General features: G+C 45.5%; 1 protein-coding gene across 1 annotated transcript in view; it reads right to left on the reverse strand.

Annotated features, from left to right (window-relative positions):
• Positions 1-577: 577 nt before the first annotated feature.
• Positions 578-14,918, reverse strand: part of camsap2b (calmodulin regulated spectrin-associated protein family, member 2b) — a 31,408-nt gene continuing 17,067 nt past the window's right edge. The window contains exons 6-23 of the mRNA XM_071926912.2: positions 14,249-14,390; positions 12,736-12,875; positions 10,776-10,866; positions 10,522-10,626; positions 10,116-10,185; positions 9,692-9,979; positions 8,597-9,329; positions 8,318-8,464; positions 7,992-8,229; positions 7,627-7,810; positions 6,799-7,525; positions 5,645-5,781; positions 5,216-5,430; positions 5,015-5,117; positions 3,857-3,922; positions 2,998-3,113; positions 2,730-2,848; positions 578-2,613 (exon numbers count right to left, since the gene is read on the reverse strand). Of these exons, the coding sequence (XP_071783013.2) occupies positions 2,314-2,613; positions 2,730-2,848; positions 2,998-3,113; positions 3,857-3,922; positions 5,015-5,117; positions 5,216-5,430; positions 5,645-5,781; positions 6,799-7,525; positions 7,627-7,810; positions 7,992-8,229; positions 8,318-8,464; positions 8,597-9,329; positions 9,692-9,979; positions 10,116-10,185; positions 10,522-10,626; positions 10,776-10,866; positions 12,736-12,875; positions 14,249-14,390 (3,921 nt within the window). The 3' untranslated portion in view covers positions 578-2,313. The remainder of the gene's footprint in view (positions 2,614-2,729; positions 2,849-2,997; positions 3,114-3,856; positions 3,923-5,014; positions 5,118-5,215; positions 5,431-5,644; positions 5,782-6,798; positions 7,526-7,626; positions 7,811-7,991; positions 8,230-8,317; positions 8,465-8,596; positions 9,330-9,691; positions 9,980-10,115; positions 10,186-10,521; positions 10,627-10,775; positions 10,867-12,735; positions 12,876-14,248; positions 14,391-14,918) is intronic.

Raw genomic sequence — 14,918 nt, forward strand, 5'->3', positions numbered from 1 at the left:
ACAAAAAAATATATGATAAAATAAGATAAGGTCACTCTAAACCCACCAAGTACCACAGTCACACTATAAGAATAATGCAGAAATAATATGGTGCTTTGTTTTTTTTGAAAAGTCAAAACATTTTTGTTAAATATGGTCTATAGTAACAGCAGTGACAGTGAAGTTCATAATCTCATTAATTTATGCATTATGTAACATCAGTGATGGTGATAGATAATGACAATGACTAAAATGATGATAATGATAAGTGCGTGTGTGGTCTTGCAGGGTGTTCATGTCTGAGCTCATGGTCTGATGTGGTAAAAGCCTTGTTTTTACAGCTCAGTCTTAAACCCACATGCTTCAGTACAGGCACTGTGATGATGATGATGATGATGATGATTACATTGGCCTAAGGTGCATATCTATATTGTTTATTTAGGTCTTTACAAAGATAGTAAACAAGTAGTGAAAGTGTTGTCAAACTGGGATGGACGTTGCACCATTAATTATAGTTTAAGACAATAAGACCATCATAATCATTAGCACTAACTTGGAAGAATCAAGACAGGAATATTAAAAGAGACACCAAGAGTACTGTTGATAGCTGGCATTTTAATAAAGCTCAAAGGAATAGAAAAACAACAAAAATTCATGAACAGTTGAACATATTTAGTAAATTGAAAAGAAAAGGAATTCAGAGTTGGAAAAAAAAAATAGTACGACTTATTGGATATACTTATTGGGTTTCATAATTCCATAAAGCCTGAAGTAAAACTTCTGGCCCATCTCCCCACCATACACCATGCTTTCAACATACTTCCTTCTTCAATTGTGCTGCTTTGTCAACACCTCCGAATGGTAAATGTGGATACAAAAAATACCTCTATATGCCAAAATATATCTGTACAGCGTGAACACATAATAAAGGAACACATTAAAAAATGTAACACGAGTAAAAGTAAAATAACAAGCATGACGGTCCTGAAGTGGAAATATCTTTATGGTTCGACTCAACTACAGTGGATAGGGTCATGAAGTGCTATCATAGGTGAATTGACTCTTTTATTTACAATTGTGGACTACTTTGAGGGTAATCAGGATCTAATAGTTAAGACAATATCCACAATAAAGTGACATGTTGAATATTTGTAAGGTCCAACTGCTTTATGTCAACAGTGATTATTCAAATTATTCTTAGATTGCACAGACTGATGACACGGTGTGGGATTTCTGGCTATTCTACTACTGATGATAGTCTTATCAGTGATACTGTTGAGTGCACACTTCACTTTTTGCATTTGTAGCACGATAAAAGGCCCCAGACGACGATATACTGATACGCGTACATGATAAATGATAAAAGCTACTCAAAAGCTACTAAAAGCTGACTCATTCATTCTGAATGGAATAGCCATTATATACAAACTAATTTAACTTATAGACATATAGTATATTATGTTTCTCTGAATAAAATCTCAAATGCCTTTTAAAAGATCTCCAAAGCATTATCAAAATGAAATAAATTAAAAGAGTCAGTTGCGGGTGCTTTCCAGAATTGGTCTGATGATACTCAATAAACAATCTCATCATCTTACACCGACGGAAAGTAATGGCAATCAACAACTGAGGTATTTTCCTCACTCTTCTTGGCACTTCACTATTCACACACACTACACAGATCTGAACTGTTCAGTTTTTCAGTCACATGGGAAAGCATGCCTGTGTAGCAGCAGAACTCTCATCCACACATGCTGCCTCTACCTGATTCCAGATCAGACCGTTCGCCCTTCAGATGATTGGGGAGCGAGGGAGGGTAATCTGATCCCAGACCTGTGGTTACACACAACCTCTCTCCTGCATCACGACAGACTTTGCAACAGGCGCTTACATAATGACACTGACACTCACATCGCTTCCATATGACACAAAACAAGCATAAGGCCACACATGATCAACTTAGGGAAACCAAACTCTGCCTCTTTCAGAGGAGTGACATTCAGTGCTTCAGTGGTTCAACAAGGTAAGGCATTGGTCCGCCTATTCTTTTCTTTCTTTTTTTTTTTGGCACACAAGAACATGGATACACATGCTGACAAGTACACACACGTGCCCCATTTAAATAGTCTAGGGTGTCACAGTCAGTTCTGTTTCATAACAACAATGTCCGTGAGGCCCTTTTGTTGTAGCTCGTGTGCTACATTCCAGTCGTGAATTATACCGGTGGGGCCGTGAGTCCCTTTAATGAAAAAAACAATATCCACAAATTCTTCTATATCTACTCCAGAGCAGGGCAGAGAGTTATGTCCAAATCTTGCCCCGAGACATCTGGCACTACTTAGGCTGCAGTTTTTTGGGCGTCCCCTGCTTCTTGGTCTGCCACAGATGGCTGGCGATGGTGATGGCGTCCACGCTGGCGGACATGGTCTTCGCTGGGATGTGGCTGAACTGCTTCCTGTCCGAGTTGTACTTGTACAGGCCCTCGATCATCTTGGTGGTGATGCTCTTGGGTCCGATGCCGGCTAGCTTGGTGATCTCCTCGGTCTCGGGGCAGTAGGTGTACACAGACCTGAACTGGCAACCCGCGTCACGGAACAACACCAGGAAGTTATTGGCCTCCGACTTCTCCATTTCCTACAGCAGATAATGGAAAGAAATCATTGTTGAATGCAGAATATTAGCCTAAAGCGGGAAGAAATGTAAAGAAGAAATCACATATAGACACATAAACACACAAACACAAAACATACATCAAGTATCTTGTTCTTCTGCCCTTCGTTGACTTTGCCAGCCAGGCAGCAGTGAGCCAGAGCGTTCTGGATGATGTGTTTGTTGGACTTGGCACTGGGCTCCTTGTATAGTTTGGGTCCTGGGGGAAAAACAACAGGCATGGGACTGCAATAGGACACATCTGCATTTGCCAATACTAGACTTTACTGTACAACAATGAAATAGTCTGGCATGTAGCTATGTAAATGCCCATTAACCACGGTGTGTAACTGAGTGGAGAGTGTGTACCTGTATATTCAGCGTTGGAGGGAGTGGAGGAGGTGGTCGACTCATTCTCCCAGTCCTTCTCTCCGTTCCGACTGCCAGCCGATGGGCAGGATGAAAAGCCTTCTGCAGAGTCTGGCCTGGAGACGACCGCATACAAACAAATGACACGCACAGACGCAACAAAACACCCACAACAAACGCATAAACAAAGACACACACGAGCATGTACGAGGTATGAAAGCATACACCCACAGATTGCAACACAAACATGCACACACATAGATATTTAACACAGAGAGAGATCAAAACAAGGTCAGACGCTGTGACACAATTCTCCGAACCCTGCCTGTTCTCCTGCATCACATCATACATATCCCACAGAAGCTGTGCAGCGAGGGACGGAAAGAAAGGCATGTTCAGCCGAGCAGAGCAAAGTCCCAGTCCTGTCATTATGGCCGGGCTACAATGAGAGACAAGCTCAAGTAGTTCTGCAGGAAACGGCAAACACAGTGGTTAAAGCATAGAGCAGCCAGTATGGAGCAGTGAGCAGACAGCAGCCTGAGAGCAGCGCTACAGCAGAGAGAGCGAGAGTAAAGAGCTGAAACTGAGGCAGACAGTAGAGAGTAGAAACAGCTCAGCCAGGCATGTATTGTGTAACTTAATGCAGAAGCAAGTACTACAATGAACTAAATGCTTTATTAAGATGGAATCTGTAAAGTAACTGTAGTCTTGACACGTCCATTTTATGCTATGGCATACCATGATGTGTGTGTGTGTGTGTGTTAATGCATTGCAAGCTTGATCAAAGTTCTTATATGGAGCTATATCTACATGGAACTACATCTATAGTAATCCACTACTTTTTGGCGTCCTTACTAACCTTCCCTTTCTCTCTTTGGGAGAGCTTAGAAAGAACGAGATATGGCCAGAAGCTACTTTATTGCCTCTGAGGGTCGCAAAAAAAAATAGAATAAAATAGAGAGAGCCAGACAGAGAGAAAAAGAGAGAGAGAGAGGGATAAAAGAGGATCAAGATGCAGAGTTTAAGGCTCACAGGGAAATAAGGCAATTGTGAACGTTACAGTCATAGAACTCATTAATAATAAATAATAACCTTATCATCAGAAGGCCCCATGAAATCAAAATCAGAGCTCGGTTTTATGATGTCTGGCTCTGACAGAAAGGAAATATGGACGGGAGTTCTGGAGTTTTGCAAGCTGAACTTTTGCATCACGTCGGTGACAATACAAGCCAAACAGTAGAAACCAATTATTTAACAGTACTACACACTATTTAACTGTGCGGAGTGAAGTCAGCTCTCGATTGTGGATCAATCTTGTGCTGACTGTGTTTGATATAATTAGAAAGAACAATAGACAGGTGATGTTGATGTGACTTTGGGGGGGGAATGGGGAGGTAGTCGGAGGAAAAACTTGAGGAAACTGAGGTGGAGTTTAGTTTTAAGTTTTAGTTTTGTGTATAAACAACCAGGGAACATGATGATTAGATGATTGGACGCGACCAACTTTGCCATCAAGAGAGTAAAAGGTTTGCAGAGCTGTGCATACTGTCAAAGTGTTGACAGTATGCACAGCTGCTGTGAGGATGCAGAATATGAGCTTTCATCATGAACTCCAATTACTTTAACCTACTGGAATCATTGTGCCTTTTTTAAAATTGCAAGCATTCTAGACAAACTAACAGCGCTTATATCATGTATATTGTTTACCAACTCAAGAAAGTTTTTTCATGGGGTCTTAAAAGTCTATAACCTGCCATTTGGTGCTCAGTCTTTAACATTACAGTATTTCTTCTCATTACATTGTCCTCCTGACTGAGTGGTGTAAGTCTTTCTTTCTTCTTTGAGGTATGTATAAGTCTAGCATGGTTAAATTCACAAAGAATAAAGCTGGAATAATTGCTTTCACTGTGTTTTTTTGGCTCTAGCTGCTAAAGTCAAAGGCAAGGTGGAAGGAAGACATTTAGAATTCAGCGAGGATCCTTAAAAGGTTTTTCCTCAGGCAGAGAGTGGGCCTTACCTGGGGGCCTTCTTGTTATCTGGCTGGTTGCTGTCGTTGCTGTCAGCCAGGTTGAGAGAGGCCAAAGACACACTGGAGACGGAGAACCCTCGAGGACGCACCCCTGGACCACCACAACACACAGGACAAGCACGGATCAGTGTCTGTCACGCAGTCATAAGGTGTGTGTGTGTGCATGTGGTGTGTGTGTGTGCTGCTTACCTGTTGCTCTCACAGGGGGTTTAGGGGACTCCATGACGTCCCTGTGGATGGACTTGGGGCGTGGCTTCTTCTTGAGACTGCCAGGTCGGGGCTTGATGACATCATCCATGTCCTCCATCAGCTTGAGCTGCTTCCTCCTCAAATACTCGTGCTTGATGTAGTCTCTCCTCGCCTTCTCGTCATCCTTCTTCTGCTGCTCCTCCTCTGCTTTCAACCTGGAGGGGGAGACAAAGATTAGATCCAATAAGGCGGAGCTAGACAAAATGATGTTGGCTGGTTGGCTCACAGAAGAGTGATCACACACAGACACACAGAGACACATTCCTACAACCTGCTACAGCATTCCCTGGATTATTACTATAAGCCAGGGAATAGTTCAGTATTGGAGTTGGCAATCAGACAGACAGGAAGTGAGAAAGACAGACTGACCGCGCAGCTTCCCTCTTCTGCTCCTGGTCCAGCTCCTGCTGTTGCTTCCTCTCCTGAGTCTCCTTCTCCCTCCTCAGCCTCTTCTCCAACAGAGCCGCCCTCTTTGCCGCCATGTCCTCCTCCCCTTTCACATCATCCTGGTGGTGGGTGGGATGGGTGGGCAACAGACAAATCCGTAGGTCAGATATTATATGTATAGACATTTAGATTGCATCTTTATAATTAGTACTTCCAAGACAAGAACACGCTGGCAATTTGTCACTGAATGTTTAACTTAATTAATTACTGCATAGTGTATGCAGTTAGGACAAATAAGGCCAGAATGTGATGTATTTGTGTCATCTGTCACTTCAAAAATCATGTCAAATGTATGATGGGAGGAGACGCTGACCTCCTGAAGATTATGTGACCCATTTTAACTGGCAATAGTTTTATATTTGTATTAAGCAGCATTTAAGGAATGTACATATTTTACAGCCTTATCTCAAATGTGGGTATTAGTGGTATTGCAGCACGACAATCACCTTGTATCAACAAAGCTCTGAGCTCCTAATGAAGCAATACAGCATAGTGCAGCAGTCTTCTGTTCTACCATGGGTCTGTGTGCTGGCTTGTCTTTTGGCCTAGATACACTACGGCCCTTGATCAACTCACGGTTCAAGAGGCACAACACTGCACATGTTGTGCCGGGCACACACAGCATGAATATCTCTCTGCTGCTGCTGCCCACTTACAGCCCCATAAAGCTATATGGATGTATTATTAATGAGCATTTAATGAACTGTGCAATTAGTTGTGATTACACATTCTATTGTAATGCTAAAAAAACATGTCTGATATTGTTACAAATGGGGAAGTCTCAGTCTCAAAAAAATCCCCTCCAGTAGACAGTAATGTGTGCTTCAAAAGCACTGGAGAGCTAATAAAATATGGCAATAGAAAGCAGCGCACAGGGGCCATAAAGTTTTGTGTCAATAGTTGTTAACACAATTTATTTCACCATGAAATATTTAGAGAAACTACTACATGAGTTACCGTTGACACTAAAAAGACAGAAATACACTATTTTCTCTATAAATTCCAGTTAATTGTGTGACTGTAAATATTCTCCTACACATAAAAACTGATGTTCAGGTTCTGTAGCTCCAACACACCTTGTAAAAGAATCCACAGCACATCTTCTGATCCTCTCCGTAAGTGTCTCCTCCTGCCTCTCCTTCTCCTGCCGCCTCCTGACCCCGGCCATCTGGAGGCTTCAGCCCAGACAGAGGCACTTCCACCAGATCACTCCTGCCCTGGGGGTCCTCCTGGGGTTCTGCCTTTGCCCGGCTGCCACCAGCCCCCTGGATCTCAGACACCGGCTGACGCAGCACCTCTGACGACCTCGTCTGTCTGACCTCCCCCTTCATCTTTGCCGGCTCTGTGTCTCTCCTCCCCACCTGTCTCTCATCCTCCTTGTCTTTGGCTGGTTCTTTAGTAGGGGACTGAGGAGTGCCAGCACTCTTCTTTGCCTCTTCCTTGCCCTTATTCTTTTCTTGGTTGTCCCGGGTCTGGCTTGCCCCGGGCCCCTCGTCGTGGCCCAGGTAGGCAAACGAGCTGATCTGGGTCTGGCTGGGGGTGAAACGCCTCAGTCTGGGTAGACTGTCCACTGAGGTGGGGGTGTTGAGCATCCGGCTGAAGGGGGTGACCTTCAGATCGTTTGGCCGTGGGGTCCGGGGCGTCCTGGCATGGAAAGAGGCCGGCCGGCGTTTAATGCCAGCAGGGGAGCGATGGGGAGCGTGGGGTGAGCCGGACGAGGACAGGATGGGAGACAAGGAGCCCACTGAGCCTCGGCCTGATCCCCGGCCTGCTACACTGCTGCTACGCAACTCACGAAGCTGCCTGTGGGGAAAGAGAACCACATGGACATGTAAGCGCTCGCATGGTGAGGGTAAAATCAACCTTACAATGTCATTACAGATGCTGGATTTCATTAGTGATACCTGTGTGGGGATGGAGCAGGGGGAGGTATGACCCAGGCTTGTTGCTGCTGATCTCTCATGGCCATGATCTTCTCCTGCTGCTGGGCCAGACGCTGCATTTCGGTCTGCAGGAAGCCCAGCGATGTGTTCAGCCTCTCGATGGAGCGTGTGTATTCTCCAAGGTCGATTTCTCCTGGAGCCACACCTATTCCACCGCATTAGATAGACTGGTCAATCAATCCATTAACCATTTAATCAGCATCATCCACAACGTCTAAATGCACAGTAGCACAGCAGAATAGCACTCTAGAGAAATACATCTCTATTCTGCTCTGTCCTGTTCTGTTCTATTGCATTCTGTTTTCCATATGTTCTGAGTTACCCACCTCCACCATCTTCACAGGGGGACTTGGGAGCTGCTCCGTCTGGCTTGCACCTCTCTGCTCGCCCCATGCTGCCCTCGCTGGTTTCCTTGGAGGGTGTGAGGTGAGGTGGCTCTGGGGAAGGTGTTCCTGCTCCCCCTGGGCTGGGGCTGAGGGGGGCAGTGACTCCTTTCCTCCTCACTACATTCAGAAAGGCTGTTCTGCCCATCCTCTGGCGATGGCGAGTGAAAGCTGCTTCCACCTGGAATGTGAAGAGATGAATATGATGTGGACATTCATATCTTAAGCTGTACTATTGACTATCTATCTATCCATCCATCCCTGCCTACCTTCTTCTTCTGGGCTTCGATGGCTCTGCGTTTCTCCTCCAGCTTCATCTTCAGGTGTACCATCTCTGAGGCCAGCAGGTGGGAGGGGTCTCTTGGGGAAGGCGTGACTGGAGAAGGAGATGTGATTGGCAAAGGGGGACCAGAGACCTAGAAAGAGGTGGAAAGATGGGTGACATTAGAAATTAGAATTCTGTGTCAACCTGCTTTGAGCTTACACAGAAATTAGTTTTACTCTAAAATCATTCTCTGCAAAAAGAAAGAAGAAATTATGTCACGAACCTCAGAAGAAATGGGTCTTGTAGGGTGTGTATACGGCATGTTGAGCTCTGAACTCTCCGGCGTGGTTCCTCCACTGCTCCTTCCTTCCAGCTTCCTGAACTTCTGCTCTGCGAAGCTGGTCATCCGGACCATGCCGCCTCCGGAGCCGCCGGAGGAGGAGACGGGGCTGACCGTGTGCGATCTGGGGAGCGTGGGCACCGAACTGGGACAGGGGCTGCTCCTCTCACCCCCTTCTCCCCTCTCACCCCCAGGGTTAGTGTCACCAGCCTCTCCCTTTTCTCCCTCCCGACCAGCCCGCTCGCTCTCCACCCTCTCAGGCAGAGGGCACGACCTGGTCATGGCCTCACAGTCTGGGTCTATATCTGAATAGTCTCTCAGAGAGGAGGAGTCCTCATCCAAGCTTTGGATGTCCTCTGTCCTCACGTGGATGCCCGTGTCCACCTCGTCCGTGGAGACAGAGTTGGGGTCGTGGTCGTTCAACTGGGCTTTCGCCAAACCCGGGTCGTCTCCTTGACCGTCAGCCCCTGGAGGCTCTGGAGGCTCCGCGCCGTGGAGGAAGAAGCCGTTGTCTCCGTCCCCCAGGCCCAAGCTGGCATGGGGCCTTTCTGTGTCGTGGATAATCTTCAGGGCCTCCTCGATGCTCGGAGGGGTTGACGGGCTGATGTGGCCGCTGTGGTTACCATGGTGATTGCTGGGATCGTGGTTGCTGTCTGGGAGGACTCCATTGGAATACCTAGGGAGATGTCTGGATAAATGGACTGATGGTTGATTCAACTGATAACATACACTACCAGTCAACAGTTTGGACACACCTGATTGAATGTACTATATTTTTCATTATCTTAAAGCCATTTTGATTCTAAAGGCTTATGCTTAAATGCTTGAAATTAGTTTTTTAGACAAATATATATAGTGATAATAATAAAATAAATACTGATGCCTATGTATGAATTTCTATAGATAGTTTTAGGATTTGTTTAACACTTTTTGGTCACTGCATAATTCACTTTTGACTGGTAGTGTAGACATTTAGTGGATATGTAATATGTGGCATTATTCAGAAATCAGAACATGCCACATCCCACGCTACTGTACCTGCTTTGGTTCTTGATTGAGAATGTGTTGTTCCGTCCCAGGGGCTTGTGGGAGGTGAAGTCCTCGTCCTCCTCTGGTATGTGTTTGCTCCCACTCTGGCCATTTACATTGACAGGCATGAGGGAGACGTGGCGCTTCATGCCTCCTCGTGGTGCATAGTGAACTTTGAACCCAAGGCCGTCGGTGCTGGCGGAGCGAGTCATGCCGCGGAGGGCGGGACCCCCGCCGGGCGGCACAGCCGGGTCTCCGTCCAGTGGAATCTCAAAGGAGATTCCCCGAGAGGAGGAGCTGAAGGAGAAGAAAGTCTGTTAGTTTAAATCAGGATCAATTTAACTGGGACACAACAGATCACCTCAGAATGGTATGTGGATGAATGTCACCTACTCTAGTAGGATAACTTAAGCTGTGGATTTTGCGTACTCACCGTTTCTCTTTGGGCCATGTTCCAACACAGCCATCCACATAGGACATGGAGGTGGATCTCTTCATCACACCTATTACAGACACAGAGACAGAGTGGTTTACTTGACTTTATTACTAAATAAAGGGTTTCATTCTAAAATGGATATCCATTTTTGAAAAAATTTGGTACCTGAAATTAGTCGGGCAATATTTGAAAAACATAAATCTCATAACAATTTTAAATCCCTTATTTCATCGGTCAGGTCGACTAGAAAGTGACATAAGTGATTTTGTCCATATTCTGCTTTAACCTTTATAGATTTCAGCACGTACAAAATATCCAAATATTTGTTTGGACCACTGCTGAATATTCAACCATTGGGAAAATGGACTTGTGCACGTCCCTAATTGATAACAGGTACTGTCACCTTCAGTAGGGAGGCTCTCTGGGCTGTCAGGTCTGTCTGCATAGCTCTGTTTGACTGGGCTGGACACAGGAGCCATATTTCTACAGGATGAGACGGGCTCACAGGCTGCAGAGGAAAACATACATCAAATATGACATGCATTCAATATCCAGCAGGACTCTGGAGTTCATTATTAGAGTAAACAATTAGCCTGTTGATACTGTCAAATTATCATCATCTTCATCATCATCATCATCATAGTGCCTGTACCGTACCGTGTGGGTCGAAGACTCTGGGCTGTACAAACGAGGGTTTTACCACTTCAAACCACCAGAAGAGCTCAGCCATAAACACCAGGTAGTTACTCTGCAAGACCACACACACGCACACACACACACACACACACACACACACACACACACACACACACACACAGACACACATCGTTGTAATTTTCACTATTGCCATTAAGTCAATAGTTGTATTAGTCTCTTTGCAGTTGTAGGCACAGCTCCTTTCCCCCAGGTGTCTCTGTAGAAATGCTAGAACATTATGCTGTGCTGTGACAGATCAACGAGGTCACGGCCTGGCAACTGTTGCTAGGTAACTGGCTCAAGGTGTGCACCTGTGAGTGTGGATGTTTCAGTGTCTGAGTTATTTAATGTCAAAACCAAACCCTCTTGAAAACTGCCAAAAACACCATCTGGAGTATAGTTCAAATATGTCACATATTCACACACGGATGCACCAAGCTGTGAGTAACCCAGATCCATGGTAAATACATTAATTAAATAAACAGAAAGGCTCTGGAGACCTCCACAGATGATTTCATCTGTAGGAAACCTTTTCAGCAACACATACAGACCGGTTTCTTCCCTCTCCAGCAGAGATACAGTGAGGACAGCAAACAAAGGCTGAGATTTCTATTCCTCCAAACTGCTTCTGTGCTTTTCCTCAAAGTGGATCTTCACTTTGGATAGAACATCGTGAACTGCTCATAAACAATATTTCTTTTCATCAAATATTCAATGAATGGACACATGCGTGCAAGCACACACACACACACAGACACACACACACACTTGTTGGGATTCAGTGGGAGGTAGGCCTATGGTGAACGGGCACGGTGCCAGAGCCTTTGGCTGCTCTTCATGACCAGTGTTCTCATTCTCCTTCCTTCCTTTGCCTATTGTAGCACTATCCAGTCAACACACACACACACACACACACACACACACACACGATACACACCATATTGTGAGTAAGAAAGGCAGAGAGAAAGATGGGGAGAAAGAGACAAGAGGGAGAAATAGAGAGCAAAGAGTGTAGAAGTGTGAAAAACTTCTGTTGTGTTGTGTTGAAGAATGGAAAGTCCCTGTCGGACCGGACCGTGACTAGAATCCGAATGTTTCTGCCCACGCTCTCCGCATACTGTTTACCCACACTGGCTGTAGGAGGAGTCCACTACTGCTGCTTCTAGTGTCTGGATGGCACAGAGATCCTCTATAAACTGGCTGCTTCGCATTGTACAGCAAGTCTCCCAGTTAGTCAGAAACAAATGCGTGTGAATAGGAGAATCTCTGCCTCAGGGTTGAAATCATTTTCCAGTTGTGTTTGTGGGTGAATCAGCAGTTGTGTTATGCTCAAATGTTCACAGATCTCTGTGTCTGATAAAAACAGCAGCGATGTGAAGGGAGAGAACAAGAGAGGCAGGGGGAGATGGGACAGGACTGCGAAACTCCTCTGAGCTGCCTCTGTCCTCTGTCTGAGAGGGGAGGTTTGGCCCGGAGGGTACCGTCTGTGCTAGATACACACACGCGCACACACACACACGCACACACACAGAGACTCTCACACTCATTTAACTTGGCAGCAAAGCAATATTCACTGTAGCAAAATGAACTTCATGTCCCCTCTAATACATCAACACACACACACACACACACACACACACACACACAACCCCCTTGAGTGTCGAGGCCCCTCCGCACACATTCACTCTTAAAACCCTCCTTGCGTGACTCATTTTTGCCCATCTGTAATTTCCTACCTCGAACTTTCCTCATTCCCAATCCCCCTTTCTTTTCTCTCCTTCTCCCACCAAATCCGCAACATAAAACACTATACTTTCAACTTCCTCCTCCTCCGTTCGAGCCCTTTGGCCCGGGCGATATCCTACCCCCCCTTTCCCCAAATCTTCACCCCTGCACCCCCCCCCCACCCGCCCTCTCCTACCTTTATAGATGCGTGTGCGTAGAGCATGTCCTCCAGGCTGAAGTGGCAGCAGTGGTTCAGGCTGTCCCTGCAGAACTCCTGCACCAGCTGCAGGTTGTACAGACTGTCAGCCAGTGACATGGTCTCCTTCAGACAGATATCTGCACAGCCGGGGGAGGGGTCACACACAAACAAACAAACGCGCATACACACACACAAGGGAGGGGTGAAACAAAAGACCAGACAGGAAGGCATGGAAAAGATAAGACATAGTTTAGGCCAAAAAAAGAGACCCAGATGAGAACAAATTGCTTAAATTGTCCCACTTGTATTTGTACCATTATAGCTGATTTGGATCACTCAGAATTCTTTCCACAATTTTTGACACACCTCTTCAACTCCTTATAGGGGAATATTTAGGATACAGAGCCCCTGCTGCCATGTTAAGGACAGCCCAGGATGCATTAAGATGTCTGACAAGAGGGACTAGACCAGCGGTGGGCAACCATGCGCCTTAGACCAAGAATATGTAGGTTTCCATTCCAATTAAGCACTATAGCAGCCGATTTCACTGAAACGATTTCATACTTTACAGTACATCTTTAGGGTTTTCAGAATAAACAGAGCTGCCAGTGAACAGGCCGAAGTGCGGCTCCCTTCCACAGCTGGCTCCCATGTGTGTGAACTCGCTCTGAACTACATTCAACCCCGCAGAGTCTCGGAGCACCGAGGCGAGAGCTGTTTATCTTTGAAATAACAACGGCTAACTTCTCCTCTAACGGTTCTCTGTCACACACCCCTCGTGACCAATCACAACCCAGCCCAGGGCATTTTTAGAACGGAGGGGCGCGGGCGAGCTGAGAGGAAACAAGCCTTTGTTTCTCTCTGTCTCTCTGTCTCTCTCTCCCTCCTCCACTTCTGCCCTCCCTCCTCTTTGCCTCTTGGGTTTAAGTTTTAAGTCATCATTCCCTACATCATCCTCTATTTATATCATTAACAGTAAATACGGAAAGTCAGTAAATGGTCCTTAATCTCTTGATCGCGTTGTTGTTTGAGATTAGAATTAAATTTAGCCCATTGATGCCAATAAAACACTTAATCCTACACTCACCATGATGCTGCCAAAGACTGATTATTTGCTTTGATCTGTCTGTACTTATATAGGGTTATATAATTTCATTTACTTACTTTCCAATGTATTTTCATATAGCAAAAAATCAGAAGGCAGCAGTGGAAAAGGGCAAATGGATTATAAATATGTTCTTTGTTTGAAGCACCCTATTAAAATGTATGGCAGTAGAGACGGCTGTAGCAGCAGAAGACATACTGTCGAGTTTAGACTGAAAAACATTGTGGTTAGCTCCTTGTATTCCCTATCTCACCTATTTCTGAGTGCATAACAGAACTGAATGCTCTCTGGTATGTATTCTCTGTGTGTCTACTTTTTGAAATCATTAAAAGAAGAAGAGGGTGTGGCTAGTGAGGGCGAGTGGGTGTGGTTATGGGTTGAGGGGCTGGCTTCAGGCGGCCCCACCTTCCAGTCTGACGGCCTGTGGGCAGTAGAAGTGCAGCAGGGCGGTCAGGGCACAACCGTCTGTGTTGTCCTTCAGCAGGTTGTCCACCAGGGGGAGTGAGGGAGCGCTCCTCTGCTGGGCAAGCTCCCTCCTGTAGCGAGCCTGAAACCATGGCAACGGCACACAGACATCACCATCATACGCCTATATGTGTCATCGGAGTGGATTTGTACAGTAGGCTCTTCATTCACACACCCAGTGAGTGTTAGTGCAAACACACTCACTCTTACATACTCATACAATATATGCATGCGCCCGTGCACAGACATAGACACACACACACAAACACACTCATGCCCACATACACATACACATACACACACACACACACACACACACACACACACACATGGATCAGTGTTCAGTTGAGGAATTTCAAGCATAGGATGGGCTTCAGACTCAACTGAAATGATGTGGATTGAATTAATCATGCAATCAATCACACTTTGGGATAAAAGGCATTGACAATTATAATCTTAACCAATTTAAATGGACAAAAAGAAGGAATCATATAACACTTCATCTCTATTCTGTTCTCTTGGAATGTACTCTTGCATTTCTTATGAGTGTTTGGCTCTCTGGAATGAGAGGGGAACAAAATGCATGCGAGCGGTTTGCACCACAACAGTA

Source organism: Centroberyx gerrardi, chromosome 13, assembly GCF_048128805.1.
Source record: "Centroberyx gerrardi isolate f3 chromosome 13, fCenGer3.hap1.cur.20231027, whole genome shotgun sequence".
Taxonomy (NCBI): Eukaryota; Metazoa; Chordata; class Actinopteri; order Beryciformes; family Berycidae; genus Centroberyx; species Centroberyx gerrardi.